General features: G+C 49.3%; 2 protein-coding genes across 5 annotated transcripts in view; one reads left to right on the top strand and one right to left on the bottom strand.

Moving 5' to 3' along the window:
- Window positions 1-10,273, bottom strand: part of SCAMP2 (secretory carrier membrane protein 2) — a 26,313-nt gene extending 16,040 nt beyond the window's left edge. Inside the window, exons 1-2 of one of the 2 annotated variants that reach the window (XM_090029959.1) lie at window positions 9,932-10,273; window positions 452-532 (exon numbers count right to left, since the gene is read on the bottom strand). In XM_090029959.1, the coding sequence (XP_089886085.1) occupies window positions 452-532; window positions 9,932-10,126 (276 nt within the window). In that variant the 5' untranslated portion in view covers window positions 10,127-10,273. Of the gene's footprint in view, window positions 1-451; window positions 533-9,592; window positions 9,750-9,931 lie in introns of those variants that run through there. The other variant, XM_090029960.1, reaches the window with a different exon arrangement.
- Window positions 9,746-27,159, top strand: MPI (mannose phosphate isomerase). 3 transcript variants are annotated; one of them, XM_090029956.1, is made up of 8 exons: window positions 9,746-9,876; window positions 12,360-12,487; window positions 13,198-13,398; window positions 17,117-17,258; window positions 17,755-17,937; window positions 20,493-20,666; window positions 22,329-22,537; window positions 23,843-27,159. In XM_090029956.1, exons 3-8 carry the CDS (start codon window positions 13,204-13,206, stop codon window positions 24,056-24,058), a joined length of 1,119 nt encoding a protein of 372 aa, XP_089886082.1. In that variant the 5' UTR covers window positions 9,746-9,876; window positions 12,360-12,487; window positions 13,198-13,203; the 3' UTR covers window positions 24,059-27,159. The 3 variants fall into 3 exon arrangements, with proteins under 3 accessions (XP_089886082.1, XP_089886083.1, XP_089886084.1); XM_090029957.1 differs by lacking the exon at window positions 9,746-9,876 and adding an exon at window positions 9,887-10,016; XM_090029958.1 differs by lacking the exon at window positions 9,746-9,876 and adding an exon at window positions 10,363-10,501.
- Window position 27,160: the final 1 nt, after the last annotated feature.

Here is a 27,160-nt window from a genome sequence, read left to right on the forward strand (position 1 = left end):
TTTTTTGTTCCCCTCATCCCACGATGTCCATCACAACAGCTAGGAATGCAAGACGGAGGTCCTGGTCAGTACTCCTAACTACCCAGCAAGTACTGATCTCTCAGCAGCATTCCTACTCTCAAAATAGAAGCTGACCAGACATGCGTCTTGGCATCAAGTCTCTTATACGTCACACTTTGGGATTGTTGTGCTTTGGCTGCAAGCTTCTGCTGAGGCGGGCAGCAACTTCTCACAAGAAGCTGTTTATTCTGAGTGCAGAACTCCTACAGGGAAATCACTACTCAAGGAGATCCAATCTCAGAGTCTCTTGTGAAAAGCCTACTACAAGTGTGATAGGCCACTGTCCATTGGGGACAGATCTGTGAAAGTATCATTCATTTTCTGAGCTCCATCTATCAAGAGACACAATTGTGGTATATAGCTATCTAACATGACTGCTTGACACACATACCAGCCGGGAGTTCTCAGAGAAGGGGTTGAATTCATTCAGGCCACCTTGGCTGGCATTTGTCAGCTGGGTCACTGATGGGTCCTGAAAGAGAAAAGGGAAGAAGGGTTCGGGTTCAAGACAAATTCTTAGAGAATATTTTTTCTGTATGACCTCAGCACACAGATCAGTAAATGTGTGCGCCTTACCACAGCTACACTACCTTGAATAATTCCTTCCTCAACCCAAAGTCTTTGTCTGCCCCATATGCAGACTGCAGTAACTAGTACTTATTATGAACCAACGATGTCCTAGGGCAGCAGCTCCCAACCTTTTTGCACAAGTGATCCCAAGTGCCAGAATCACACTTTTGTAAGGCTTGCAGTTGCAACTACACTTATAAGTGCTGCAACCCCTTGCTTGATGAACAATTGTCCTTGAGACTAGATTTCATCTGCTCTGAAGTGGCAAGAATACAGATCACATGCACTCTCACAAATCTCAAGAAGAATTAGCATCCCTGATGGTGGAGCAGCGTTCATTTGATTCAGTGCAGGGTCTCTGTCAAAAATACCTCAGTGCCCAGTCACCCTTAGTCTTGCAGCCATTGGGACAGGGAATAAAGCTGAAGTATTCTTCTCTGTACACAAAAACTCCAATCAGCTATGTAGCTACTTGTCTGATTTTCTTTCCAGCAGGGATTCCAGATCCTTGCCTGTGAGTATCCCACTTTTTCATGAATTGAGTCCTCTAGATTAGGCAGTGCAGAGACTCTGCAGAGAGATCTTTTCATTGACATGATCATTGGGAGGATTTTTCCTCTTTTATTTGCTAAGCTTAACACAACCAATGACTGCTTAGCATTCCCTGTAATACCACTAAATGCATACCTGGTATTTTTCATCTAGAACACATTTTCCCCAGTTTACAAAGAATCAAACTAGCACGTGGAGGGATTAATTCATCCAAAACCACAAGGGAACAGAACCCAAGTTCCTTCTCAACTCTGAATTTCACCAATTAGACAACAGCTACTAAGACTGAGCCTTGACTGAGTGCTGCAGAGAGGGCTGAAAAGATTTTAAGGCAAAACATCACATTAGCTGAGAGATGCAAGCTGGCACAACTTGCTTTCAGTTGGCCCTCCACATGGCCAGACTAGAACCACAGCCAGCCAGGCTTATATGAGGTATAAAAGAAAAGACTAAGAAAGCAAGGCTGAGTTTTCAAGTTAACTGCTCACTCTATTGTGCTTGCAGGTTTAAAAACCCTGGTTTCTGCTGGAATGTCAGTTTCTTTATGCATCAGAATGGCTGTTCCTCCACATAACCTTAATAATACATGAGGGAGAAAGAAAGATGTTAATTTTACTGGTTATGTTATGCCATTTGTCTGAATGTTATACAATGTAAAGTTGTATTTTGTTAACAGCTCTCCCTCTGATAGCCTCAAATTAGAATCATAGGAATGGGAAGGGTCTCAAGGAACATGTAAGCCCAGTTGCTGCCTGGCGTCTATCTTTTCTCAGTCGCTGGCAGGATGAGGTGCTGTTCCTTCATACATACCCTGTAAGTCCATGCCTGAATTTCCATGTGATTTTACATCTGAAGCTCTCCTGAAAGAAGGTGCTTTCTCATTTCCAGCAAAAAAAATGCCTCTCCTCATCCATTATTTTTTTGTGGTCAATGGGTCAAAAAGTAATTGCCAAGGCTAGGCCAGGGAGGAGATGGTGAGGAATTTAGGTGTGTGAAGGCTGCTCTAGTTTCCAGTTTGCCAAACATTGTAATAGCAGGATTATAAAGCCCAGAAAAGTAAACTGGTTTGTCTCACACATACTATAGCTCTATCCCTGATTTATGATTACAACTTTCTGATCACCTACATATAAAACTGGTGTTTAATGAATAACTTCAGATATCCCCCAGAGATCAGACACACCCTGCCTAACACATTGCACAAACTTATGAATCACTCCAGGATGAAGAATTTCAAAAAGGTACAGGTTCCTAGATGCTAGATATGACAAGTGCATTTACTAGGCACAAAAGAAAGAGGACCCCGTGCCAACTTGTGTACTTCCAGTTTGCACTGGGAATCCTTTACCGCCAGAGAAGTCTAGGTTCTTCATCAACAATGTCATCCAAAGGCTGAATCAGGCATATGCTATTGCAGTACAACAGCTTATACTGGCAAGCTGCACGGCATGCCATCTTCAGGGGATATAACTGAAGAAGCCCAACGCATTAAAAGGGAAAAGACTGCAAAAAACAAAACAAAACAAAACCACTCTCCAGCATGAACCCCTGAAGCACATCTCACCAGATGTGTGAGCAATCAGTTCTACCCCCTTTGAGTATGCCGGTAATGAACTGAAACCGACAACATTCTGGTCAATTTCCATATGCAGAAAGAAAATTTGCAGTGTTTTTTCTTCCTATAGCCTTTGTCTCTCACCTCTGCAAGAAACAGCAACACGTTAGTTTTTCCTGCCCTCTCAATGTGAAAAGGGACACAGAGTGTTAAGTTCAGTGCTGTTGCAGCTGATGTGTCAGTCAGAAGGGAGGGTGGCTTTGAGAGATAACTGCTTTGTATCTGGGTATATTAGGAGCTGTGTAGCAAAAAGCTGCTACAGAGCAACTGGATTTTAAGGGGAAGGATGACCTCTTTAAAGTCATTCCACTGTTTTGCCCTACAACTGCACCTTAGCAGATGCTATTGGACCCAGGCAGCTTAATTTGCTGCTAAATTTTGACTTGCATGCTATTTCAGAAACCTGTGTTTAGTAAGTATGGATGTGAAGACCTGGACAATGGAGGGAAGCTATTCAGCAGGGACTCACAACACTGAAGACACAGGCTGGTAAAAGCCAAATCACCTGGCAGAAAAGAGCATGTCTAAATTTCTCAAACTTGAATTTGCCAGAATTTTTGAAAAGCTGCCCATGGGTTTTACGTAAGATTTTTACAATTGGCAAAAAATGTAAGAGTTTGAATAGAGTTTATCTTCTTGAAGTGCAAGAATGTGTCACTGTTCAAGCAAAGGGAAATAGTTATCTGTGTTAGTCTGGTCAGACAGAAGGCATGGTTGAGATGCACCAAATAAACTAACTAAAGTAAGAAAATTCAGCAGACTTGCATGGAGAACATGAGGAGATCTGCACATCTATGGCTCTGATACGCCTCACTAAACAATTTTAGATAATCAAACTGACTACTTTGCAGTCAGCAAGCCTAAAATGGACTTGCTCTTCAATCAAAAACATACTGACAAATTAAAAAAGATTTATATGCGATGAAGAGAAATTAAAAGCCTCACTTGTGTTTGTTTTCAAAGGCAGCAGCTCACATGCAAACAGAAAGCTAAGTTTATTGGAAGGTTTGTGACTAGAAATGTATCATAGTTTCATAGTTGATAGGGTCAGAAGGGACCTGAGCAGATCATCAAGTCCGACCCCCTGCCATGGCAGGAAAGAATGCTGGGGTCAAATGACCCTGGCAAGGTGATTGTCTATCTAGCCTCCTTTTGGAGACCTCCAAGGTAGAAGCGAGCACTGGGTGTACCATATTTGTGCAAAATGATTAACGTTTTTTCTGACATAATGGAGTTGGAAATTGCAACATGCAATAGTATTATGAAGGTAATACAATACATTAGATTCTGAGATTAAGGCAGAAGAGCTCAAGTCAGAACTGTCTGGCAGTTAAATACAGACAGAACAAATAGCTTGAAGGTCCAGTACAGACAAAACCCTGCTCGTGCTGACACTATGCAATACAATGCACAAATATACAACCACATGCATACACTTTGGTTAGTCTATAGGTGCAAATCTTCCTACCTTCCACTGTGCAATGAGGTCAGTCCCAATCTTTGGCTTGCCATTCTGGATCTTAATTGATTTTGAAACCTAACTGAAATGTTCAAGTCTTACTGTTTGCACCCCTAACAATGATGTGGTCATTCATGTTGGAATGATGCTGTACTAATGATGATCCAGAAAATATGAGGCAAGGATTTTTTTTTAGATGGTATTGTTCATTGGACTGGACCAGAAGAAGGATCCTTTGTGCCTGCAAGTTTGTCTAAATAATCTCTCCCAACTATGCAGGTTCTCCAATAAAAGACATAAAAAAATCCTTACTTTCCTAACAATAATAGGACCTTCAAGCTTGAAATAAGATATTTTAGAAGTATCTGTATGCTAAGTTGCTGGGGCACTGAAGGGAATTAGCAAAAACTGTTTGGCTGCCAACTATTTAGAATATACTGCAAAAAACAGAAAGACGCATTTTTATGGAGATCAAAACAAGCGCTTGTATGTGGGCACTATGTTTCATGGTGAGCGTAATCAATACTGTAAATAAAATGTCTTTTCAAGGGCATCTCTAGCTGTTTCAGGATTTGTAAAAGCATGATGTTGGAACTCGCAGAGAAGACAAACAGCTCTGATCCTTGTACCCAAAACTTACTTTTTACTTCTTTGGGATTACCAAAACAAAAAAAAGCATATTCCTAGGTCTTCAGAAGCAAAACTGCACAAAACGTGGTATCAAATGTCTGAAGCTGCTACCAGGCAATAGCAGCAACCATATAACGGATTTAATTTTTTTTAATTGTTTTGTCAGCTTGTGGATTCAAAGTGTGCTAAAAAATTGGGCTCATTACATCAGATTGCCAGACTAGATGGGTGCTGTTCTGCTAGACCAGACCTAGATTTCAGTTGCATTATGTCTACAGAGACCAAATATTAACTTTTTTCTTTGAATTCAAAGTTAATTATGTAGATCTTCTAACCATCTCAGACTGCAGGTGGCAATAGGAGTTTAAATTAAACTAAAGCAAGGACAAAGCAAAACCAAAACCAAATGAAAGTCGCATGCTCAAGGAACAAGGATGTCAAAGAAAACCCCAAAACAGAAAGTTCACAGAAATGTGAAGTATTAAGTGCAGAATGCAAAAAAATTATATTAGATAACCCTATCTGTGACTGTAAGGCTATCTATGCGGTTTCATCAGATCTGGAAAAAGAAGTTATGTTGATGAGAGCTGGAGAAGGCTGCAGGCAGAAGATTCAAACTCAAGTGCGAAACTATTTTCCTTATGCCAATACAGCTTTTTGTCCAGCATTGGAAGCAAGCGACTTATTCTTCCCTACTGTCACATGATACGGACTTAAAATTGAGAAAAGCTCATTCTCTTATCAGACAATTCAATCACAAGGCTTGGCTGCCTGTGGACAAGCAAACAGGATGCCCTCTAGCCCCACCCTGAGCCTATTGACTGGAGTACATATGGGCTTCAAATTATACTATTCAAGTAAAATAGTTACTCTTTCCACCCTCCCTGACAGGAGCCTTAAAATGAATGAATAAAAATCCCATTGAAAAACCAGACAATTGAAGTTCTCTCTGTTGGCAGCAAGAGAAGGAATGTTAGAATCTATTCAGCATTCTTCTGGTCAGGACAAACATCCAATACACATGCATACACCTTTCATTTCCTATTCTGACCTGTTTTTCAAGGATCTTTTAAAAAAAGGACCAACAGAAGATCATCATACTAGAGTTACTTGGTACTACATTGCATTTAATCTTTTTGTTTGAACAATGAGTAACACGCAAGCACAGCCCTGGTTTGTAAGATCCAGTGGCAGTATTAGTATGCACAAACTAACTGACTATTTACATACTAAAGTATTCAAGGAGCAGATTACGAGACATATTTGTAAACTACTAGGGCCCCCGGCAGATGTTATATTTATCACATGACTAACATGTTAATTGTGCAATTAATTACAACATGACATATGTTCAAGCAATTTATCACCCAAGTAAAATGTCAAGAGCCTCAAAAATGGTGAATGAGCTCCAAAGATGTTACCTGTTAAATGTAGAACATCTTTAAAGTCTGATATGCATGAACTAAATTCGAATGTGTGGCATGTTACAAATCAGGTAACAATGCTTTCTTGGGTCTTCCAGCATCCCAGGGTACACTGCTCCCCCTCTTCACCCTCCACCAGGGCTGTCAAACACAGTTTGCAATTGCCTGCAGGGAGAGGATACACTCTCCACTTGCTCACCTGCTGGCCAATCAGGGCTGTGCTCACAGCCCTAGCTACTGTCACTAGTCACGGATCAGTGAGTCATGATGACACTGGTCTTGTGCAAGAGGAATGCCTCTGAGCCCTTGCAGAGAACCAGTGTGGAAGGAGGACCTTTCCCCTGGACCTTGACCCCTCCTAGGGGCACCTCCGGGATCCCATGCTGCAGGCAGGCTCCTTACAGCTCCTGGAACCTTTAGCCCAGGATCTGGGAGTGAGGGTCCAAGATCCAAGACTGCAGGTAGGCTGGGAATGCTCCAGAGCATGCAGCCAGGGATCCTGGAGCATGTGGCATTGGTGCTCTGAGATGCTGAGCCATAGGAGCATCAGGACCTTTAAGGAGCTCACCTGCAACCCAGGATCCTAGAATACCAGACTGCAGTTTTCCAAGATCCTAAGCTGCAGGCAGCCCTGGAACTTTAAAGGGCTCACAAGCCTTTACATGAGCTTTTAGGATGGCTCCCTTGGGTACCGACAGCTATGGAGCGTCATCTCTCTATATCGCCTTCTGTCTGGATAGCATGCCTTCTGTCACAATCCAGCCAAGGAATGTGTGACAGTGTGGCTCCCCATAGCTCTTTTTTTGCCATGCAAACAACTTCGCAGCTTGACAAAAATGATATCTACACAGGGGCCTAGAGGTGCCAAAGAAAGGTAACACAAATCTAAACTAATGATCTTTTAGTTCTCAAACATCCCAGGTAGCATTTCTGTTTTGTATTTCAAGCACTTCACTTGATACTCAAGTGATATTTTTCCTGTCAATGTTTTATAATGAAGATCACAATGTGTTGATATTAAGATTGGAATGATTGCTACCTTAACAAACTGCAATATCATAAAAATTCACCACAAGGTAAGACGATACACACCAAGCAGCAGTTTCCAACACCAATGTGTTTCTGAAATGTGAAGTATTAAGTGCTGATCTTCCCACCTACAGACAGTTTATTCAAGCTTAAAGGGCTATTCCAGGAGTAACCTACCAACACCTTAAGTCAGTAAATGCATTTTTCAAGGCCACAGACACAGATAGGAATTCAGAAGAGGAGGAATCCAGGGAGTAAATAGGAATTTATTTACTTTAGAAAGAAACCCCTCCTCTGAACTACCAGAAAACAAGTTTCTGCTAGGTTCACCATTTAATTCCGTAGGCTGAGGTCCCCTACAGCATGTACCACTGCACACACAAACACAGACTGAGAAGCAAACCAGTAGTCTCTGCATTCTTCTGTACCTAGGGCCTAGCCTAAATCAATTTTGCATTTTTCATGAAAATCATTAAATTAAATGATTTTTATGAAAAATGTGATTTGGGTGTGCTTAGAGCAGCAAGAAGGAGAGAAGCTGGTGTCCCACAGCAGGTTGAGGAGAGGTCTGCCCTGGCAGTGCCCCGATGCAGAGCCCCTGGCTGGATTACAGCTGCAGCACACAATGGAAGGAGTGGAACAGTGAGGGGCTGTGGCATCACAGCTCCTGCACTGCAGAGGGGCACTGGGCAGGCATTCATCTGCAGAGCCACTCTCTGGCTCAGACATGGCTGAAACCACCTCTCTCCATGTGCCTGAAGTGGGGGCTCCTCATTCCACAGTGGGAGTCACAACCCAGTGCCTTCTGCAATTGCTTCCTCCCAAGCAAGCTGGAGCCCCCAACAAGGTTTCACCACTTCTTCCCTCACTCCTCCCCTGCCCGCGCTGTGCTGGAGCCAGAGAGGGGCTTCACACTTGACCCCTGTGCTTAAAAGCTTGTATAGCAGTCCCGTGGGGCTCTGGCTTCTTGGGTTTCTGCAGAGCACCTCCCTCCCCTTGCAGCGCAAGCATCACAAAAATGGCAGTGCCCAATTAGCAAGCTGGGCCCATGACTCAAACCAGATCCTATCTATATCTTATCTATATCATAGTATAGGAGCACCACTGACCTTTCCTATAGCCTCCTGTATGCTTTGTTGCAGTAAATGACCCAGGTCATTAATACCAGACATTCCCACTCACTTGTCAACGTGAGATATGCAGACAGAAACATTCAGTTAGACCTGGGAGCACGGTATGCACATTTACTATGCCTGTCACAGGAAACTATTTATGGTGACCACATCAAACAGACAGCTGGGATTATGCTTGTTTTAGTTTTACACCCTTGACCCTATTACAAGATGCACTGCACCATTCTCTAACTCCTGTTCACTTACAAGCTCACTAGGAGCCCAATTCTCCACCCACTTTGCACTGGTGCGTGCACTGCAGGCTAGAAATAGTAAAAGCAAAGGGAGAATAACTTGCACAGCACCCACACTGGGACTTAACCAGTCATGAACCATATTTCCATGTGATGGCAGGTGACCGTAAGCAGGAGTACTTGACCAGACACCTTGTGGCACAGCCAGCTCATCAACCTAGAGATAGAAATAGCTGCTCAAATGATTTGGACCCTTGCCACTTGGGTGACCATGATCATCCTTGAAGGAGAGCAAGGCCACAAGAAAATAAGACAGGAAGGAAGATCTTGCAGTTCACACCCTGGACTCCAGTTCAGCTTCCAATGCGATCGTGGGCAAATTTCACCAGCTCTCCCTTAGGCTGGCTCTGCTCAGGACTGAAGCTGTGGCGGGAAGGCATCATCATTGCTGCTGTCTGGTGAGGGGTTCTCCTTACACCGCTTTCTTTACTCAGGCTCACGGGGGGGAGGGGGCGCTCCCAAACCGCTCACACCCAACGGAGAGAAGCCCAACGGGAGTCGCACAGGATAGGCGAGCCGGGCGGCTCCTCAGTGCATACCCCAGCACCGGCTCTGGGCCCAGGCCAGAGGCTCCAGGAGCCGGGCAGAGTTCACGCTCTCTACGGGGCGAGAGGCCAGAGGAGCGCCCCCCGCAAACAGGACTGGGGCGCTCCGACTGCCCCTCCGTCCCGCCTCCCTCGCCCCTGATTGGACAGGCAGGGCCGGAGCGGCCCCGCCATTGGCCGGCAGCCACTCACTCAGAGCCACGTCTCAGCCGCGGGGCTGGAGGCTGCGGCGCCGCCTCGCGCACGGGCCGCTAACAGCCACCCCGGCCGGCCCGCGCCCACCTGGAAGGGGTTCACGTCCATGGGATCGGCGAACGGGTTGGTGTCGAAGCCCGACATGGCAGCAGCGTCCCTACGCACCCCACAGCACTGCCCAGCTCCGCCCGTCCCGCTTCTGACTTCCGGGAGGACCACCGCGCCTGCGCGCCGCTCACCCGGAACAGGAGAGCGGGACCGCCGCTCCCCTCTATCACGTGACAAGCAGTGTTGTGAGCTCAGCGGTTGGGTTCGCCTGAATGCACGCGCGGCGGGAAAGCGCGGCCGCTTCACTCCGGGGGCGGGGCCAGGTGAGAGCGCGTTACGTCATCCGCCCCGCCCCTCCTCGCGGGGGGTCGGAACTACCTTTCCCGGCGTGCAGCGCCCGGCCGGGATAGCTGGGGAAGGGTCGGACCGTGCAGAGCTGCGAGAGCCATGGCGGAGCTGCGAGGTGAGCGCGCCTGGGGCGACGGGGTGGGCCGGGTTCCGCCGGAGCTGCGGGCGCGGGGGGTTGAGCAGGCGGCGCCCTGCGCTCCTGCCCGGCCTCGCGCGTGGTGCCATCCTCGGCCGCCGCCTGCTCGGAGCCAGCGGCTCAGCCCGTCAGTCCCAGCACTCGCTTGTGCCCATCGCTCGCCGCGCTCCCGACCGCTGCCCCCAGCGCGGGGGGCCCAGGCTGCAGCTCTGCCCCCTGCAGGGGGAAGCCGCGGCTCCCACGTTTTTCTTCTTTAAAGGAGAATCCATTTTTTAAAGTTCGTGTGTTCTTGCGACCCCCTGAAACGCGCTGCTCGAGCCTGCGGCCGGCCTGGCCCCGGGCGGATGTGGGGCTTTGGGAAGCAGGGTGCAGCGGGCGAGGAAGAAGCCTAGGGGACAGGCTCGGGGCCCGCGGCTGCGGGGGCCTGCTTAATCTGAAGCAAAACCAAATCGCGGTTCGCTGAGGTGAGCTCATAGTAGTCTGCCGGGCTGTGAAACCGGAGCTTCCTTACCAGGAGCAGCTGCCGGAACCAGGGATTGCAGAAGAAGGGCCAGCTAGGCGGGTGCAGCATCAGGACCATGTGGAGAAAAGAGGGTCCTTAACACCTGGGGGGTGAATGAAGAGTTTGGGAGGAGTCAGGCAGATTGTGATGAGCTGTAAAGTCAGCTGACTCCCTCACCCTGCCTGGCTAGAAATGCTGCTGCTGGGCAGTTGGTTTTTATGCTTTGGGTGGAGCAGGAGTTGGACAGGGGATGCAAGTGCACCAGTGCATGACCCCTGCACCCCGGTCCACTCGCCTCATCCTTCACTCCCCTGCTCGGTAGGGAAACTGTAATGTCCAGCACAGGCAGGTAGTGTTTTTGAGACCTGCTAGTGATACTAGAGCCTATATGAGCACTTTACTAATCACAGAATCATAGAAAAACAGGGCTGGAAGAGAACCTCTGGTCAAGGTTCTTGCTTTGCTGCCTAAGCTTTCCTAAGTCTAGGACCACAGTTTCAGTTAGTCCTGCATGCGGCACTTGATCTGAAGAGTAAAGACTCCACAAGCAGCAAGTAAACTGATGCATGAGGTAGAGTGGAATCAGTTTCCCCATAGCAGCCTGCAGCAGTAAGGGAGGTCAGTACATATTTGCATCATCAGGCCTGACTCGGGGGTAAGCAGGAGGCAGGTGGCATGAGATGATGCTACAGAGCAACTTTAAATGCAGGAGGGAGAAGACTTGGGCTGGAGACTGAACATCTTGCACTAGGCACACATCTTTGCTGGGACCTAAATTGAAACTGGTTTCTGTTGAAACACATTGGTCTCTGAGTGGCAGAGCTCGGCTGGCTGGGACTTAACCAAAGAGTGTAGGTTGCAGCTAGACTGCGTGGAGCTGCCCTGGGAGGACAATAGAAGTGTTTGTTGTTCAATGGAGCCAAAATGTGCTGCTTGGCAAAGCATGTTGTTGCTACTCTGAGGTGTATGATGTCAGAATTGGACATTGTGGACACTTCAGGCCCATACTGACAGTCCAGGTTTCCTGGGTACAGGCCCTTTCTTAGGATGTACAGCACCTGGATAGTGAGGCCTCTAAGGGTTACTGTACTATAAAAATGGCAATCCATCACTTTTTGTTCAGTGAGCTATTATTTTTAATGAAAGCAGGTTTTCAGGCAGGGAAGGCAGTTTGAGGAATGAAAGAGGAATGCTGACTTGAGCAGGAAAAACAGCCTGGGAGAGAGTGCGAGTGTGGGGAAAGAATGCGAGGATGAGTTAGGATTGAGGATAGAGAAGGGGTTGGGCAGAGACTGAAGCTAGGAACAGATGTTGTATTTCTCCTGGAACAGAGGAGTCCTGGGATTGTCATGTGTACCTATGACCCTGCTAATCGGGGGTTAGCATGATGACGGCAGTGCTACTTTGCTGCCATTGATCCAATGGTGCACTCAGGATAACCATTCAGATGTGCTTTTCAGATGTCTTGGGACAAACTGTTAGTACTTCTTATCTCATGAAACTTTTTAGGATTTGTCCTGAGGCAATGGACATGAACATCTAAACAGTTGCACTTTGTCCTGGTATAAAATGGTTTATCCTGGGACAAATGCAGCATCTTTTTGTAGTGAGAGAGGCGAGGCACTTGTGTTTGATAGAATGCCCGAAAGATGAGGAATGCGAGTGGGCTGGGGAGAGGGGTGGGTGAACCAACACCATTTTGGAGGGTAGCAGTATGGAGGAGGTGGTCACCCAGGAGTTTTATGTTGGGGAAAAGGGCAGCTATACAGATGGCAAGCTGTTTTAAAAGTGACCTTTTGTTCTTGTGCCTTTTTTCACAGTGTTTCCCCTCTCCTGCCCTGTGCAGAAATATGCCTGGGGAAAGATTGGCCTGGACAGTGAAGTGGCTAAGCTGCTGGCTAGCAGTGACCCTCTGGTGCAGATAGCACCAGATCAGCCATATGCTGAGGTAAGCCTTGTGTTCCCTCCCCATCCCCTTGCCTTTTTTTCTGGGGGGCACCTACAACCCCAGACTTGGCCACTTCCACCCTTGCCCACCATCCTGTTAGACGCCAAAACCTGGTTCCTTTCTTTTATATAAATACAGCTGTTATGAATGTGACTTTCATCTGCAGTGAAACGGGCGAGGATGCAGACAACATAAAACTGCCAGTCCTCGTGCTTCGAGGTATGAACCGATTGCCAGCTGGGGTCAGGAAGGAATTTAGAAAACTTCTTTTGTGGCTTAATGCAGCAGAATAGTGACATGCTACACAGAGAGAAGGCATTGTGTCGGCCACTGCTGGAGGCAGGGCACTCCATCTTCTGAGCTGTGTTCTGATCCAGCATAGCATTTCCTAGGTTTTGAAAAGTGCTGAGTTGAGTGCGGCAGCTGGCAAGATGAGCCTAGCAGTCGGGCCTGGGTATTTCAATCCCAGCTAGAAAATGAGGAAACCATCATAGTTGGCACCAAGTAGGCAGAGTGGAAGATGAGATGTGCTGGGAGGATGTGGATGCATATTGAGTCGGAGTGCACCAGGATGCTGAGGATGACAAAATCCTGTCTCAGACCATTCTGCCTCCCCTCCTATTGCCATTAACCTGCTAATTTATCCTCCTACCTCTGGAGAGCTGCCATGGAGATGTTAATGGTTATGTCTTCTCTCCCTCCCCTTGCAGCTCTGGATGGGAGCTCACCCCAAAGGCGATGCCATTATTCTGGATAATCGAATACCCCAAAAGACCCTAGGACAATGGATAGCAGATAATCCAGGGTGCCTGGGGTCCAAGGTCAAAGACACCTTCCAGGGCCAGCTGCCTTTCCTGTTTAAAGTGCTGTCAGTTAACATGGCCCTGTCCATCCAGGCTCATCCCAACAAGGTAGGATACAGTTTGTAATTCCTTTGAGGGTCACAATTCTAGGATAGCTTCTCTGGGGATGTTCCAGGTATAGGCCATACTGCAGAGCTCAGCCTTGCTTCCTGACATAGTGGAGACTTTGGGGGCCTCAGGCATAACCATGTCCAGCAGTAACTTACCTGCCACCAGCTGTTATCTTCTATGTCTAGATGCTACCGAGCACATAGCAGAGCATTACTGAAAACCTATCTTACTCTGACACCTGTGCAGAAATGAAAGCAACCGCCATGCCTGTGCCATCCTAAGGTCTCTTGGACAACAAGTGCTAGTGCTCAGATGAGTGCCACACTCATGCTGTAACGAGTGGAGGGAGGACCTTGAGCTGGCTATGGATCTTTAGAGGAAACTAATCTGTCCTATGAAGATGATTCAGTAGTCTTTCCTCCACTGATCTCTGTGGCTAGGACAGAATGTACAGTATGTGGTCCCTTGAGTAGGTTGGTCCTGTATTATAAACAGGGATGCAGGTTTTCCATTTGCCGTAGAAAAAAGAGCAGGTTTTCTCCCTTTAAGAAAATTGTGCCCCCTGTTGCTGCTGGGTAGACAGCAGGTGCTTCACCATGGAGGCGCAGGACTCCCAGCAGCAGTACCAAGCCTCCCCACCCTGCTCTGCCCTGCCATGCTGGGTTCTGCCCATTGGGCTGCAGAAGGCCCTGAGGTTGGGGGGAGGGGGCAGGGAGCCCCCAGCTCACAGCCACCAGCCCACATATGTTCCCCCACAGGCTCCATACCAGACATGCTGGCCTTATGGGGCAGGGAGGGGAGACTCTGTGTGCTCCACTCTGGCTGCAGCAGCCACCGCCACTGCTGCCTGTGACAGGCGGCACCCAGGGCTCCAGTGCTACTGAGGGGATTGTGGGTGGGGAATGAAGGGCACTGACATATCAGGGCTCCCCAGCGCCACAAAGCAGTGGGGACAGCCGCAGCTAGACCTGCAGCCTGGTGAACAAAGGGGGAAAGGGGAGCTCTGATTTTCCATGATGAACCCAAAATCAAATGCCAAAATGTATAGATATTTCGAATGTATTTTATTATAGTGATTGAGTCACTGATAGGCTTCCAAATTGCTTTAAAATTGTAAATATAGCAATTAAACATTGTGTTCAACCCATACTTGTATATATAGCGACAAGAAATGCACTGATATATCAGTCCCTATCAGATCGGCACAAATAAAAGGAAAATTGACATTATTGGCAATCAGCTTTCTTGGCCAGTGTAGCCAAAAATGTCACCAATAAATGACATGTGCATGTACGCAGCTGTAGCGTGCATGCAGCCAGGAATGCAGCATGGCAGCTTGGAGAGTAGCATCCAGCTGATAAGTCTGTGGGGGGGAAGGGGCATGTAGGGGGCAGATACAGGCCTCCACAGTGAAAGAGAGAGTGGGGCAGGGGCAGGCGCTGCCCAGCCAGAGCATAGTGGGGCATAGGATGGAGCTATGGGGGTTTGTCTGAGGGGTGCGGTTGGGGTGGGATGAGGCTCAGGATGGAGCTATGCAGGTGGCTCATTGGGGGGGCACGGGAGGGCAGGGAAAGGGGGTGGCTCCATGCCCTCCATGCCTTCACCAGGGCTGCATGCAGCAACATGTGCCCCCCTGGATTTGTGCACATGGTGTGGGTGAGCTGCCTGGTGTGGGCTCAGCCAAGGTTGTGCTGGCCTCTTCCTGGCAGGGGGCTGGACTAGGGTTGCGCTCAAGGTAGACAGTGGTGGCACTGGGAGGGAGGGCTACAGCGAATTTTGGGGTGGCTGTAGCCCAGCCAATAGCCTTCCCCTCCCAACGCTACCACCTGCTCTGCCCCCACCCACCCCAAACACAGCCCTAGCCCAGTGCATGATGGGAAGACACTGGCATAGTCCCTTGGCCCCAAGCCTGCAGCAGGCAGCCTGTCCTTGCACTTTGCACAAATCCGGGGGGTACATGCCACCCATTTTTCCCTGGGGGTGCATTCAGCAGTAAGCAGCTGCCCTCCCTCCCCCCACCCCCACTCCAATGAGCCTCCATCCCCCACCCTGTCCTGGCTGGGCAGCCCCTACCCTCCTCACAGACTTACCAGCTGGATGCTGCTCTCCAAGCTGCCAGGCTTCATATCAGCTGTTGGATCAGTATTGGCCAATATGGTTGTTTTAATAACAGGCCATCGGTATCAGCCAAATAAATCTTTATCAGTGTACCCCTAATAGTGACATTTGATTTTAATCACAGAAAAAGGCAGACTTGTGGTTTTTAATGAGAAAACCAGGATCCCTGTAAGGTCACCCATGCTAAAAGGAAGGTGCTTTCACTGGTTCTCCTGACATACCCTGCTGAGGAGGACACACTGCTTAGCCACCTCTGGGAATCCCCAACTCAGTACAGGAACTTCTGCCTTGGCTTTTAGGGGCAAAAACATTTGCATGGCTATCTATGTGACTAAGAGCAATGGGAGCACTTATCAGTAGAGCATGTATTCTGTCCTTTGCCCAGAGTAGAACTGACATTAAAGGTTGGAGCTGAACAGCCCGTCTGGGATAATTTAAGAGTGAGAAACAGGTGTCTGCCTCAGCATCAGTCACCTGAAAATCTTTGCTTGAGCAGACCTAAATGTTATAACTTGTATACAGAGCATTAAGCTCAGTTCTGGCTCTGGCGGTGCTCCTCTACACCTTGCTGCTCTGTAGATCTGTGAATTGCATTGGCTTAGAGCAGTTTGATCAGAGTGCACCATCTATGCATGTCCAAAACCAAAGAGTTTTAGTCAGTGAAATGGTTTCCATTTTTATTTACTTCCTTTTCAGAGGTTCCTTATACAAAATTCCCGAACTCTAGGTCTGAATCAACTGGTCAGTGTCACATCACTGCCTGACTCCTTAGCTTGAAGTTCAGCAAGGAACAGTTTAAATGCTTTATAGTACTGATACCTTAAATCATTCTATGTTGTGTCCTAATGCTTGAACTTCAGTCTAGAGATGTTTCCTTTAGATCCATTTTATGGGGAGGAAAGAGCTCTAAACAACACATGGAAGAGTCCCTGGCAGTGTGGCTGGGAGTTCTTGATGAGTTTGGAGCAGTCTTGTTAGATTTTGTTTGTTTGTTTGTTTTGGTATGGGTTGGGAATGTGAAATTCAATAAGGGAATCACCTCACTGGTAATTCAGTAGAGGACAGCAGGTGTCACTGCCTACTAGCAAGGGAAACCTGCATATTCAGAAGAACAGGAGCTGCATCACAGAATTAACGAGGATGAATAAATCAGTCCATGCTAACATGCTGTTGTATCTCAGATCTTCTTGAGGTGGCTGCATCGACAACCGGCTGGCATCTCTGCTGACTGCTCTTGCATTTCAGGAGAGTCTTGTGTGTTTAACTATGTTGGCAACAGGCTGGAGCGTAGTGACAGTGGCTGTTCCACCAGGCAGAGGAGGTATCAGTGAGTGAAGGCAGAGCTCTAAAGTCTAGTGGGCAAACAGATTGAAAGCTGGCATGAAGCTGGATGCACTTCATCTGTGAGGATCATCCAGTGAGTGAGCCTAGGGAGTACGAATTCTTAGAAGGCTGAGTCCTTTTAAAAAAAGACCTACCCATGTTCATGTAATCCATTTTGTCATTGCTGTTGCTGTATCCGCAGCCCCTTATCATGCAAGCCAGGGGGGTGGATTGTTCTGGTTAGGACTCATCTGTGCTCTTCTCCCCTCTGTAGGATCTGGCAGGGAAGCTCCATGCCCAGTTTCCTGATCACTATCCAGATGCCAATCACAAGCCAGAAATGGCCATTGCACTGACCCCTTTCCAGGGCATGTGCGGCTTCCGGCCTGTCCAAGAAATTGTGGCTTTTTTGCAGAGTAAGAACCAGGTGGCACTGCTGAAGGGGACCTGCATGCTGGGTTGGAGGATGGGCAGTGGTGGGGTGGGGGGAGAGGGAGCAGAGCTGGAGGGATTGAAGGCATTCAGAATCTGAGAAGGAGGAGAGATCAGATCCATCAGTTCATTCCGGTGGCCTGACTCTCAACCCACTTGTACAGGGTTTGGATAGGATTCTCCATTTTGTTCCAAGCAGCTGCTTTTGGTTGCTGGTGAGTGAACGGCCTGAGGGGGAAGGCCACACACCACAACATAATACGGGTGGGGCTGGGGGTCAAACCATGGTGCATGACCCATGTGCAGCTCCTAGTGAAATGCAATATAGAGAGCACAGAAGCTGGTCTCCTGTCAGTATTAACAGCTCGGCTCCTGTGGGGAGTGCGAGTCAGGCAGGAGCGGGGGTGAGGGGAGCCGCACCTGGGTGGTGGGTGACCCCTCCCCTTCCTGGCTTATGGTGAACGCCTGGTTGGGTTGCAGATGTCCCAGAGTTCCGGGCGCTGATAGGCGACGTGGCGGCAGAGCAGCTGGAGCGCAGTGTGAATGATGATCCTCGGGGAGTGTCTGCTGCCCTGCGCATCTGTTTCACCAGGATGATGAAGAGTGAGAAGAAGTTTTTTGTAGACCAACTGAATCTGCTGGTGAAGAGGATTTCCCAGGAAGGTGTGTTCTACTCCCTGGGGCTTTGACCCAAGGCATGGAAGACCTGTAGGGACAGGGCACAGAGGCCTAGAGGTGGCAGCTTTCTGTTGAAGGCAGCATCCCCAGGAGCCAAGATGTCCATCACTGCCCTAGACTGGGAAAGGGACAGGGAGATGCCATGGCTTGGGTGGGGGTGGGCAGGCAACAGCTTGGAGCAGAGCTAATCTTCTGGAGTGGGTAGGAGGGAGGGCAATAGCTACTGCCAAGCTCATCCTCCACCCCCTGCTTGCAACCCATGAGAAGTACCTAGCTGTACCTGCTGGCTCATACCAGGTCACTTATGGGGTGTTGGAGGTAGAGTTGGGGATGACCTGCTGGGTAGAGCCCAGGCATTCCTCTGCTGGCTGTGACCTATTTGTCCTTCTGTGCAGCCTCTGAGCCCCTCTCCAAGGTCATGATTGTGCCCTTTGATTGTTGTGAGGTCTCCTGATTCTTTCCTCTGCTGTAGCTGAGGTCTTGTATCATCATACAAGAGTCATACAGTCCTCTTGGCATGATCACTGGGCTGCTCCTGCTGATGAAGAAGCCCTTAGTAAAAGCTTGCTCACTGAGCAGCGGAAGGAAACTCACCCTGAATCCTGGAGCAGCTCACTCATCTTTTCCAGTAGAGAGGCTCCAGAAGTGAGTTCTCCAGCTGGTCGAGTCTGGGGGCTCTGTGTTAGATTGCCATGCCACTCAGAGTGGAAGAGCTTATCACACAGCGAGGGGTGTGGTCAAGCTGGTGGGGAGGCAGTTAGAGCTCTTGAAACCTGTACTTCATAGTAGCACAAGCTGCCTGCCTCTCTGGGATCTTATGTATTGGAATGTGCTAGGGAGATCCCCCCAGGAGAATCCACCTAAGTGCGCCCTGGGAAACATCATGACCTGGCAAGGCAATGTGCCATGGAGAATGCTAGAGATTAAACCCAAGTTCTGCCTGACCTGGGGCCATTAAAGATTCCACATCTCTCATGAGAAGAGTGCTTCACCTTTGCCTTGTTACCCAAGCTGGGTATTAGACCTTGCTTCCCAAACTTCAGTTAGAGGTTCTCTTTCCTCACTCTGTCCTTATGCAGCTTTGCTTGCAGAGATGTCTGCCTTTCAGCTATTCCCTCTGCCAGTCTGAGAAGGTATCAGGTCTCTCGCCACGGGGTGTTCTCACTGCAGAAGTCTTCCAATTGCTTTGAGTCCAGCACTGAATACAAAGCTGCACTTGGCCAGTGAGTAGCAGCATCATCTGGGTACAGAGCCAGGGAGTCCGGTTTAGTCTATCCAGTAGAAATAAACAGAGTGGAAGAAGCATGTGTATTTGTATCTGGGGAAAAGCAAGGACAGTATGCAGGGGACTTTGTCCTCCTAGGGAACACAGCTGTTAGAGTCTCACCTAGAGAATTAGCAGAGACCGCAGCTCAGCCCCATTCTACCTCCTCCCTCCAGGCTCATGGTAAGATGGTCTCTCATGTCTCCCATGAGTTTCAAGGGCTGTTTAGAGTGAGGTTTATAGCACTGTAATGAAGGGCCCCTTCTCTCACAGTGGTGAGCCACTTGAGCCTCTTTCAGTGGCCTATATGAGGCTGCCTCTCATCCTCTGCTCCATCAGGGGAGGATCTGTCTGTGCTGTGAGAGCACCCCCTGTGGTTTCTTGGGATGGGTTTGCACCCAATCCTACCCTGCTCCTTATCACTGAGATGAGAGGTAGGACTAGGAGAACTGGCCACTTCTGAGTCCTGCGCACTGAAACAGGGGAATCTGCCCCTGCAGTAGAGGGAGGGGATGGCCATCTACCCCTGGAAGCTGAGGAGTCACATGTAGGTCCTGGCTGGGGACATGGGGCAGCTGCTTCTCTCCACTGGTAAATCAGTGGGAAGATAGTTGCGAGACACTTAGGTATCATTGTATTTGGGGTTCTTCTTGTTGAGAGAGTGGCTCTGAACAGTGTTCCTGTCCCTTCCCATCACCCCTTGTCCCAGTTAGACTTCTTGTGTTCCCTCCAAATGTTGGGGAGGGAGGGGAGTATATGTGGGATGGGGGCTGGGTACAGGGCTCTGGAAGTGGAGTGAGAAGGGGATGAAAAGTCCAAAGTTTGCGGGGAGGGTATAGTCAAGGAGTCTGGCTTTGCACCTGGGAGGAGTGAACAAGGGAACAGGCTGCTAACAGTCTTCCTTCATGTGGGGAGTCAGTCAGCCCAGGCCAGTCCTTGTCTAGGCCAGAGGCTGATGCCACTTGCCCCTTGTGTTTATCTCTCGAAATGGCTAGACCTAGGTGTGGTGGGACTGAGTTCCAGCTCCCTCACTAGACAACAGCAGGTCAGTCCCCATGTTGGCTGCTTGTGGCTGGGACTGCCCAGCCTCCTGCCTTCTAGGCACCCCCAAAGACTTCACCTCCTGCCTGGTGTGAGGGGGCGCTGTTGGTCTGGCAGCCCTGCACTGCTCCAGGCCAGAGAGCTGTCAGCAGAATGGAGTTTGTCACCCGCAAGGACTAAGCTTGAGGGTGCCTGTTGCTCACGTGGCTTTGTTCTGGGGCTTTGCCTGCTGCAGCTGCTGAGGGGAAGGACACGTCGGACAGCAATGGGGAGCTGCTGCTGCAACTGCACTCACAGTTTCCAGGAGACATCGGCTGCTTCTCCATTTACTTCCTCAATGTGGTGAGGCTGAACCCAGGGGAGGCCATGTTCCTGGGTGCCAACGAGCCCCACGCCTATCTCTATGGGGGTGAGTGTATGTTCTGTGAGGGCTTGGGGGAGCCATCACTCTCCTGCAACACTGCGGTGGGAACAGCTGTTTATCTGGCTTAAGGTGAAGAACATGGTCTGCCTCTGCTAGTGCCCTAACCAGCCTCCTGGCATGACCTGGGGTTTTGATCCCTCTCAGTTAAGCAATGAGGACCATCAGTAAGCACAGTTTATCCAATGCATTGCTGCTGTGTTTACTGATGGTCCTCATTGCTTAACTGAGAGGGATCAAAACCCCAGGTCATGCCAGGAGGCTGGTTAGGGCACTAGCAGAAGCAGACCATGTTCTTCACCTTAAGCCAGTCATGAGGCAGTCCTGTTTGGATATGACTTACTCTCCTTAAATTGCACAGCTCTGGCCACTGCAGGAAGCAGACTATCTGACTTGGTGCCTAATTCCAGTGTAGCTTCTATTAGGTATGTTCATGTAGCAGGGATGAAGGGCTGCTGTGCTGGAACATGTTCCTTGTGAATCTGAAGGAGGCTGGGGCTCAGGCTCAGGCTAGCTTACCTGCGCCTCCACCCAGCTGATTGACAGCAGCTCTTTGAACGGCCATGGGAAGCCATGTCCTCTTGCCAACCCTAAATAAAGTGATGCGGTGGGGTTCCCTTCATCCAGGGGTGGGCAAAATACAGGTTGCAGGCTGTATCCAGCAGGTCCATTGGTTCTGCCTGGCTCAGTCTGCCACCCAGTCCCAGTCCCCTGGATACCAGCCAGGACCCAAGTCCTGGACTGAGTACACAGCTCCAGCCCTGGCTCACCCCACCCTGCATAGGGGGTCAGGATGGCTGCTGCACTGCTCCAGACCCACCCGCCTGTGCTATGGCTGGGGTGAGCACATCTGGAGCAGGTGTTGCAGGGACCCTGACCCCTTGCATGGGGTGGGCCAGAGCTGTGGCTGTGCGTATGTGGTGGGCCTCAGGCTTTGCCCAGGCCAGTCTCCATGGAGTCAGGACTAGCAGCAACAGCAGCCAAAAGGAACCACCACCGCTTCCTCTGTGCCCAAGCCACCATCGCTGAAGCTGGGCAGTAGCTTCAGTCCCTCCTTGGGGTACAAGAGCAGCCCAAAGGTGGCAACGGGAGCGGTTCCTTCCAGGTGCTGCCACCACCACTAGCCCCAGTCCCATGGAGACCAGCATGGGTAGGGCCTGAGCCCTGGGCTGAGTGCACAGCCTTGGCCCACCCCACACTAGGGGTTGGGGTCTCTGCAGTATCCATTCTGGACTTGCCCACCCCAGCCATGATGAACAACAGCAGTGAGGAAAATTGGGACCTGGAGTCTGCACCAGGGCTGCTGTGCAGCTCCTTCCCTCTGCCACCCATGCTGCCTCCAGGTCTCTCCCAGCCTGCCCATGCCAGCTCCCTGCCCACCTGTAGCCCATCCCACATAGGGAGATTTGGTGAGCTGTTGCATGGGGAAGTGGAGTTGCTGACCTGGCCTGCAGCAGGTCCCGAAAACTTGTGTATGGGCCAAATAATTGCTCGTGTCTGCCTCAGCTAGTCATCCAACTGTGCCACACACTGCAGAGAGTAGGAGGGTGTGGGGGGAAGGAGGAGTGGTCCTAGTCCTTGGAGATTGCTAGAGCTCAAGCAGCTGGTCTTCTATGAGATGGTCAGGAGCTTCCTCCCTGTGACCTGCAGATTGCATTGAGTGCATGGCCTGCTCTGACAACACAGTGCGTGCTGGCCTCACTCCCAAGTTCATCGACGTGCTGACCTTGTGTGAAATGCTGAACTACACACCAGCATCCAGCAGTGCTAAGATCTTCCCTGCTATGCAGAGCCAGCTGGATCCCTGTGTCTACCTCTACGACCCACCTGTGCCAGACTTTGCAGTCATGAGGATACAGGTGAGCAAAGATGAGGGTGGGGCATTGGGTGACAGAAGAACCCAGGACTGGGGGTGCAAGGGGCAGCAGAGCTAAACAGCAGCAGGGAGCAAGCGATGGTTTGGCCTGGTGCATCCAGCAGGAGCATTTCAGAGCCAGCGCCCCAGGCTGCAGATCTCATTGATGAATTCTCCCTAGAGGAGCAGGACAGACTGATTCTGCAAGGAGAAGAGCCTGATCCTTTGTGCCCAGGGCAATGTGACAGCAAGGTGGGGAGGGGAGATGCACATGGAGTTTAGACATCAGGAACTTACCCCTTTACCACCCTGTCTCGTGTAACCTTAAGTAGGGCTCCTGTAGCCCCTGTCCAACTTGCCCCTTTCCTCACACATGTATGCCAGACCTGTCAGCTAAAAGCAAAGTACTAAGCAAATTGTGTTGTGTTACTGGATCCCATCAAGCAATGGGACTGAATTAATTCCCTGGGACAGGTTTGCAGTTGCCAAAGTGACTCCTGCTAGTGTCCCACATCACAAACTTCACTTGCTGATCCAGCCAGCCCTGCCTTCTGTGCCTCTGGCTCCTACTTTTTTTTCCTCGCATCCTTTCCCCCCCATCCTGTTTCTGCTTCAGCAGAGGCCTCTTGTGTGAGGACCCACTAAAACTAGCCAGTCCCAGTAAGTTTCACTTGCTTTGAGTGTAGAGGCAAAGGACATGCATGCACTTGGTCTGAAGTTGACCAGGCCCAATGAAGAGAGCAGGCACTGTGACCAAAAGGGGGTGCCACACACTTACCAGAAGAGGATTAGGATGTGTTGAACCTGGCAGGGATCTGCCCTTGCTTAATGCTTGATATGCTGCTGTAACTTGCTCCAGCCCAGACAGCAATGATACTGAAGAACAGGTAGGAGGAGAGGGTTTTTCTGGGCTTTCCCACTGTCTGGCAATCAAGGAAAGAAATGGCTGGAAGCAGGGGTGCTGGCTTTTGCTTTCTGCCTGCGTGTCCTGCAGTGCTCTCAGCAGCACAGGCAGCTTAGTAGTCTCTGGCTGCCAAGTGCCAAGAAGGCAGGACAGGGATGAAGGGGGAAAGAGCACATCAAATGCAATGGGCTGTATGGAGCCTTGTACCTCTGGGTTAAATGGTGATTAGTAAGAAACTGAAATCAGCAGGGCTCATCCTGCCATGTTTGGGGACAGGCTCCATAGTGAATTCACTGTGCTATAGATCCTTGGAGAACTGGTTCAAGTGCCCCCTGTGCCCCCCTCTCCCCCAACCCATTTCCTTCAGGAGACTGAAATTTAAGCTAAATGGTGTTTCTATTGCAGATCCCCTCAAATAAGCTGTACCTCATCTCTGCCATCGACTCTGCCAGCATCCTGCTGGTGATCCAAGGGACAGCAGTGGGCACCTCCACCGGTGCAACATCTGAAATGACCTTGCGCCGGGGCTCCGTGTTCTTCATCTCTGCCAATGAGAGCATCTCCCTGCAGGTCTCCTCGCCGGACGGAATGCTGCTCTTCCGCGCTTGCTGCCTCCTCTGATCTCTCACACAACACCCGCCCCTGCTGCAACTCCACTTAGAGTAGATAGAAACTGGCCTGGGCAAAGCAGACTTCCATGGTGTGGGTTAGCTTGAAATTTGCCCATCAAAGCGGTGTCAGTCCTAGAGCAGCAGGCACCCAGTCTGTAGAAGGAACAAGTCTTGTTTCCTGTCCCTCCAACTTCCAGCCAGCTCCCAGGTTGCAGTGCTAAGTGCAGTGGTGGGAGAAAGAACCTGTCTGTCTGTCTGTCTTAACACCCCAACCACACCTGCCCCCTCTCTGGGCTTTGAGGTGTAATGAGTTTCCTTAGCCCCATGTATTCCAGCAGTGCCTGTCCTTACCTGCTCTGTGCACATGTAGCAGCTGTTTTCCTGTACCTTTTAAGTGGACCGTTTGAGTTGTGTTAGGAGGGAGTGGAGTGGGGAACACTGCTGGGATATGTGCCTAACTATGTATGATAGGTCTATGAGGGATTGGGAATCACAGCGTAACACGATTGCTAGAGTTAAAGGTTGCTACCAGGAATAGATATAGGAGATTGCTCACATTGCAGAAATCTCAGTGCTGCTTTCTTTCCCAACTTATCCATTTCCAGGCAAGGTGATGCACTTTCAGGTACATGATCCACTCACCAGTGGAGTCCTTGCACCATTAGGCTGGGAATAGACTGCTTCCCAGGTATGTAGTGTGCACAGAGGGAGATTGAAACCTGCCTAGATCGCTCAGAGGAGCAATCTCAGCTGGCCCACTGTATCCAAAATGGGATGAGAACACAGGCTGCTCTCACCCTGACCTACAGCACAGGCAGTTTTAGCAGAAAGAAGCTGCATGCTTCTCTGGGCTTGTAGCAGTCGTCTCTCTGCAGGTCTGCTAGTGTTACTGTTGTCTTTGCTTCTGTGATCAGAATGTGTCCCATAATTAGACTGTCAGCAACTGCCTCCCTATCCCAGTGTCAGTAACCACCCCATCTCTGCTAGGTGGGTTTGCAGCGTTGCTGAGGGCATGGATAAACAGACATGTGACATGATTCAAGCTTTTGAAGTGCTTTTAATTTGTAGGATCTCAGTAGCAGGCAACACCTGGCTAAAGTATCACCACAAAGCACTTCAGAGTTGTTCCCATTTCTTCCAGTCATTTTTCTTGTGGTTTTGACTGATTTGTAGCACTGTAACACCGTGCATCATCTATCTGCTCAATTAAACTTGTTTAAAGTGCTGTGTTAGGTCTGTCCATACCTGGAGTCTCCATACTTAATCCTTCCAGTGGTTACTGAGCAGAGCAAGCATCCCGCTGTGTGTGCAAATTAAACTGTTTCTTGTGTGTAGGGGAAGAGTCAGGCTGGAGTCAAAGCTTATGCAGGACCTGGCTTAATTAGGGAACTGGAAGGGGCAGAGGAGGTTCAAGGGGATTGGGGTGTTGCTTAGAGTAGCCAAGCTGCTTGTTCCTGCTGCCTTCCGCTACTGTAAGCGGAACCGTCTAGGGCTGAAACTTCCTGTAACAAAAAAGGATGGAGCAATTGAGATGGGAAAGGCAGCTTGCACACCAATTTCTGAGCCTTTTGGCAGCAAAATCTTGTCCTTTGAGCTGGACAGAACTTAGTATTGCTGGGACACAGGTAAGAACCTGCACCTAGACCTCTTGAAAAACAGTGGGATGCAGAGGGCTGGTGTCTGTGTCTCCTGAATTTTATCCCTGATGCTGACTCATGACTTTAAGCAAATTGTCTAATCTCTGTCTCAGTTTCTTCATCTGTAAACTGGGAATAGTGACCTACCTCACAGGATACTGTGCCTGGAGAAACCTCATTTAAAGGTGCTAGAAGCAGGGGGTTATCCTTGTGGTCCTGGGGGAGCAGTAGATAGCTCTCTCCCCTTAACCGTAATAACATCACTACTACCATTTCTTCAACTGGAATTCTATTTATGTTGCTGGAGCTGATGCACAAGGGGCCAGCTCTAACCAACACCTGTTACTTAAGATTAGCCTGAAGAGACTGCCATACTTAACATGAAAATGTGGGAGTCATGGCTAGACACCAGTTCTACAAGACCAAAACTTCTGTAGCCAGTCACCTTGTTTTGTCACAAAGGTTACAGTAAGAGAGCCAGCTGCTATTTTGTGTGCCTACACCCCTCAAACATTATCTGTGTGCACAGAAGGTTGATTGATACTAGAGGGCAGGGAGGCAGGAAGTTGTGTAGTGCTGACCATTTAACTTAAAAGTAGCCATCAGTGACTTTCAGTAGCCAGAGCATGGTATTCCTGGTGAGGGGCCAGCTACAGGCTACTCCTATCTTTGGTGATAGTAGCAGCTAAGACTATTCTTTCTCCTAACAAGATTCTTGCTAACTTGTGGACTTGGAATCGTAGGAGGTCTTGTCCAGCCTTACTTTCAGGTCTCAGGAGGTCACCTAATCCAACCTCTTGCTCAAGGCAGGATTGCCCTGACTAAATGTTCCTAGACTTGAATAGCTTCTGCCAACAGGTCAGGTTCTAGCACTTGAGTAGAGAATTCTCTTCCCTTTTCCAAGCTTTGAATGATTTGCTGTGAACACACAAGCTGCAGCAGTAATCTTAAAGCTCAGCTGGTGCTGTGCTGTGCTACCCTCCCCTTGCTGCTCACTCAGCATCATAGTTATCTAACTCCCAGTCCAGATTCCCCATCAGTGACCTGAAGCCAGTGGACCCCAATGCATTTTTTGACTTGTTTTAAATAGCTGTTCTCATCGGTATTTTGGCACTTTCCCTCTTACACAGTGAAACTGATCACCTGTAAAGTACAGTAAATGTTAAACCCTTGTAACCTTTGGGAGCATTGGGAAGGGGGTGTCACCCAGAAAATCAACCCAGGGAGGAGCTTTTCTGAGCCATATAATGTGTATTTAACAGCTGTTAAGTACTTCAGTCTCTTCTGACATCACTAGCTTTAATGGTTTGATTCATCCACTTTCCATTGCTCTAAAAAGAGCTCTAAGTCTTTGAAGTGAGGAGGTGAGGCAGCAATATGCAACCTTGTGTTATGGTGTATTGGCAGGTAGGGCGTGTGCATGGGCTGGAATGTTCTGTCATAAAGAGGAATAAACAGTCACTGCAAAAAACAAG

This window comes from Crocodylus siamensis, chromosome 15 (assembly GCF_052110815.1).
Source record: "Crocodylus siamensis isolate JL-2025a chromosome 15, ASM5211081v1, whole genome shotgun sequence".
Classification (NCBI taxonomy): domain Eukaryota; kingdom Metazoa; phylum Chordata; order Crocodylia; family Crocodylidae; genus Crocodylus; species Crocodylus siamensis.

Bases quoted from the DNA above. Each gene is read 5' to 3' on its own strand.
- MPI (XM_090029957.1), top strand. The intron at 12,488-13,197 runs GTAAGCCTTGTG...CTCCCCTTGCAG, and splicing joins CAGATCAGCCATATGCTGAG to CTCTGGATGGGAGCTCACCC. The intron at 20,667-22,328 runs GTGAGTGTATGT...TGTGACCTGCAG, and splicing joins CCACGCCTATCTCTATGGGG to ATTGCATTGAGTGCATGGCC.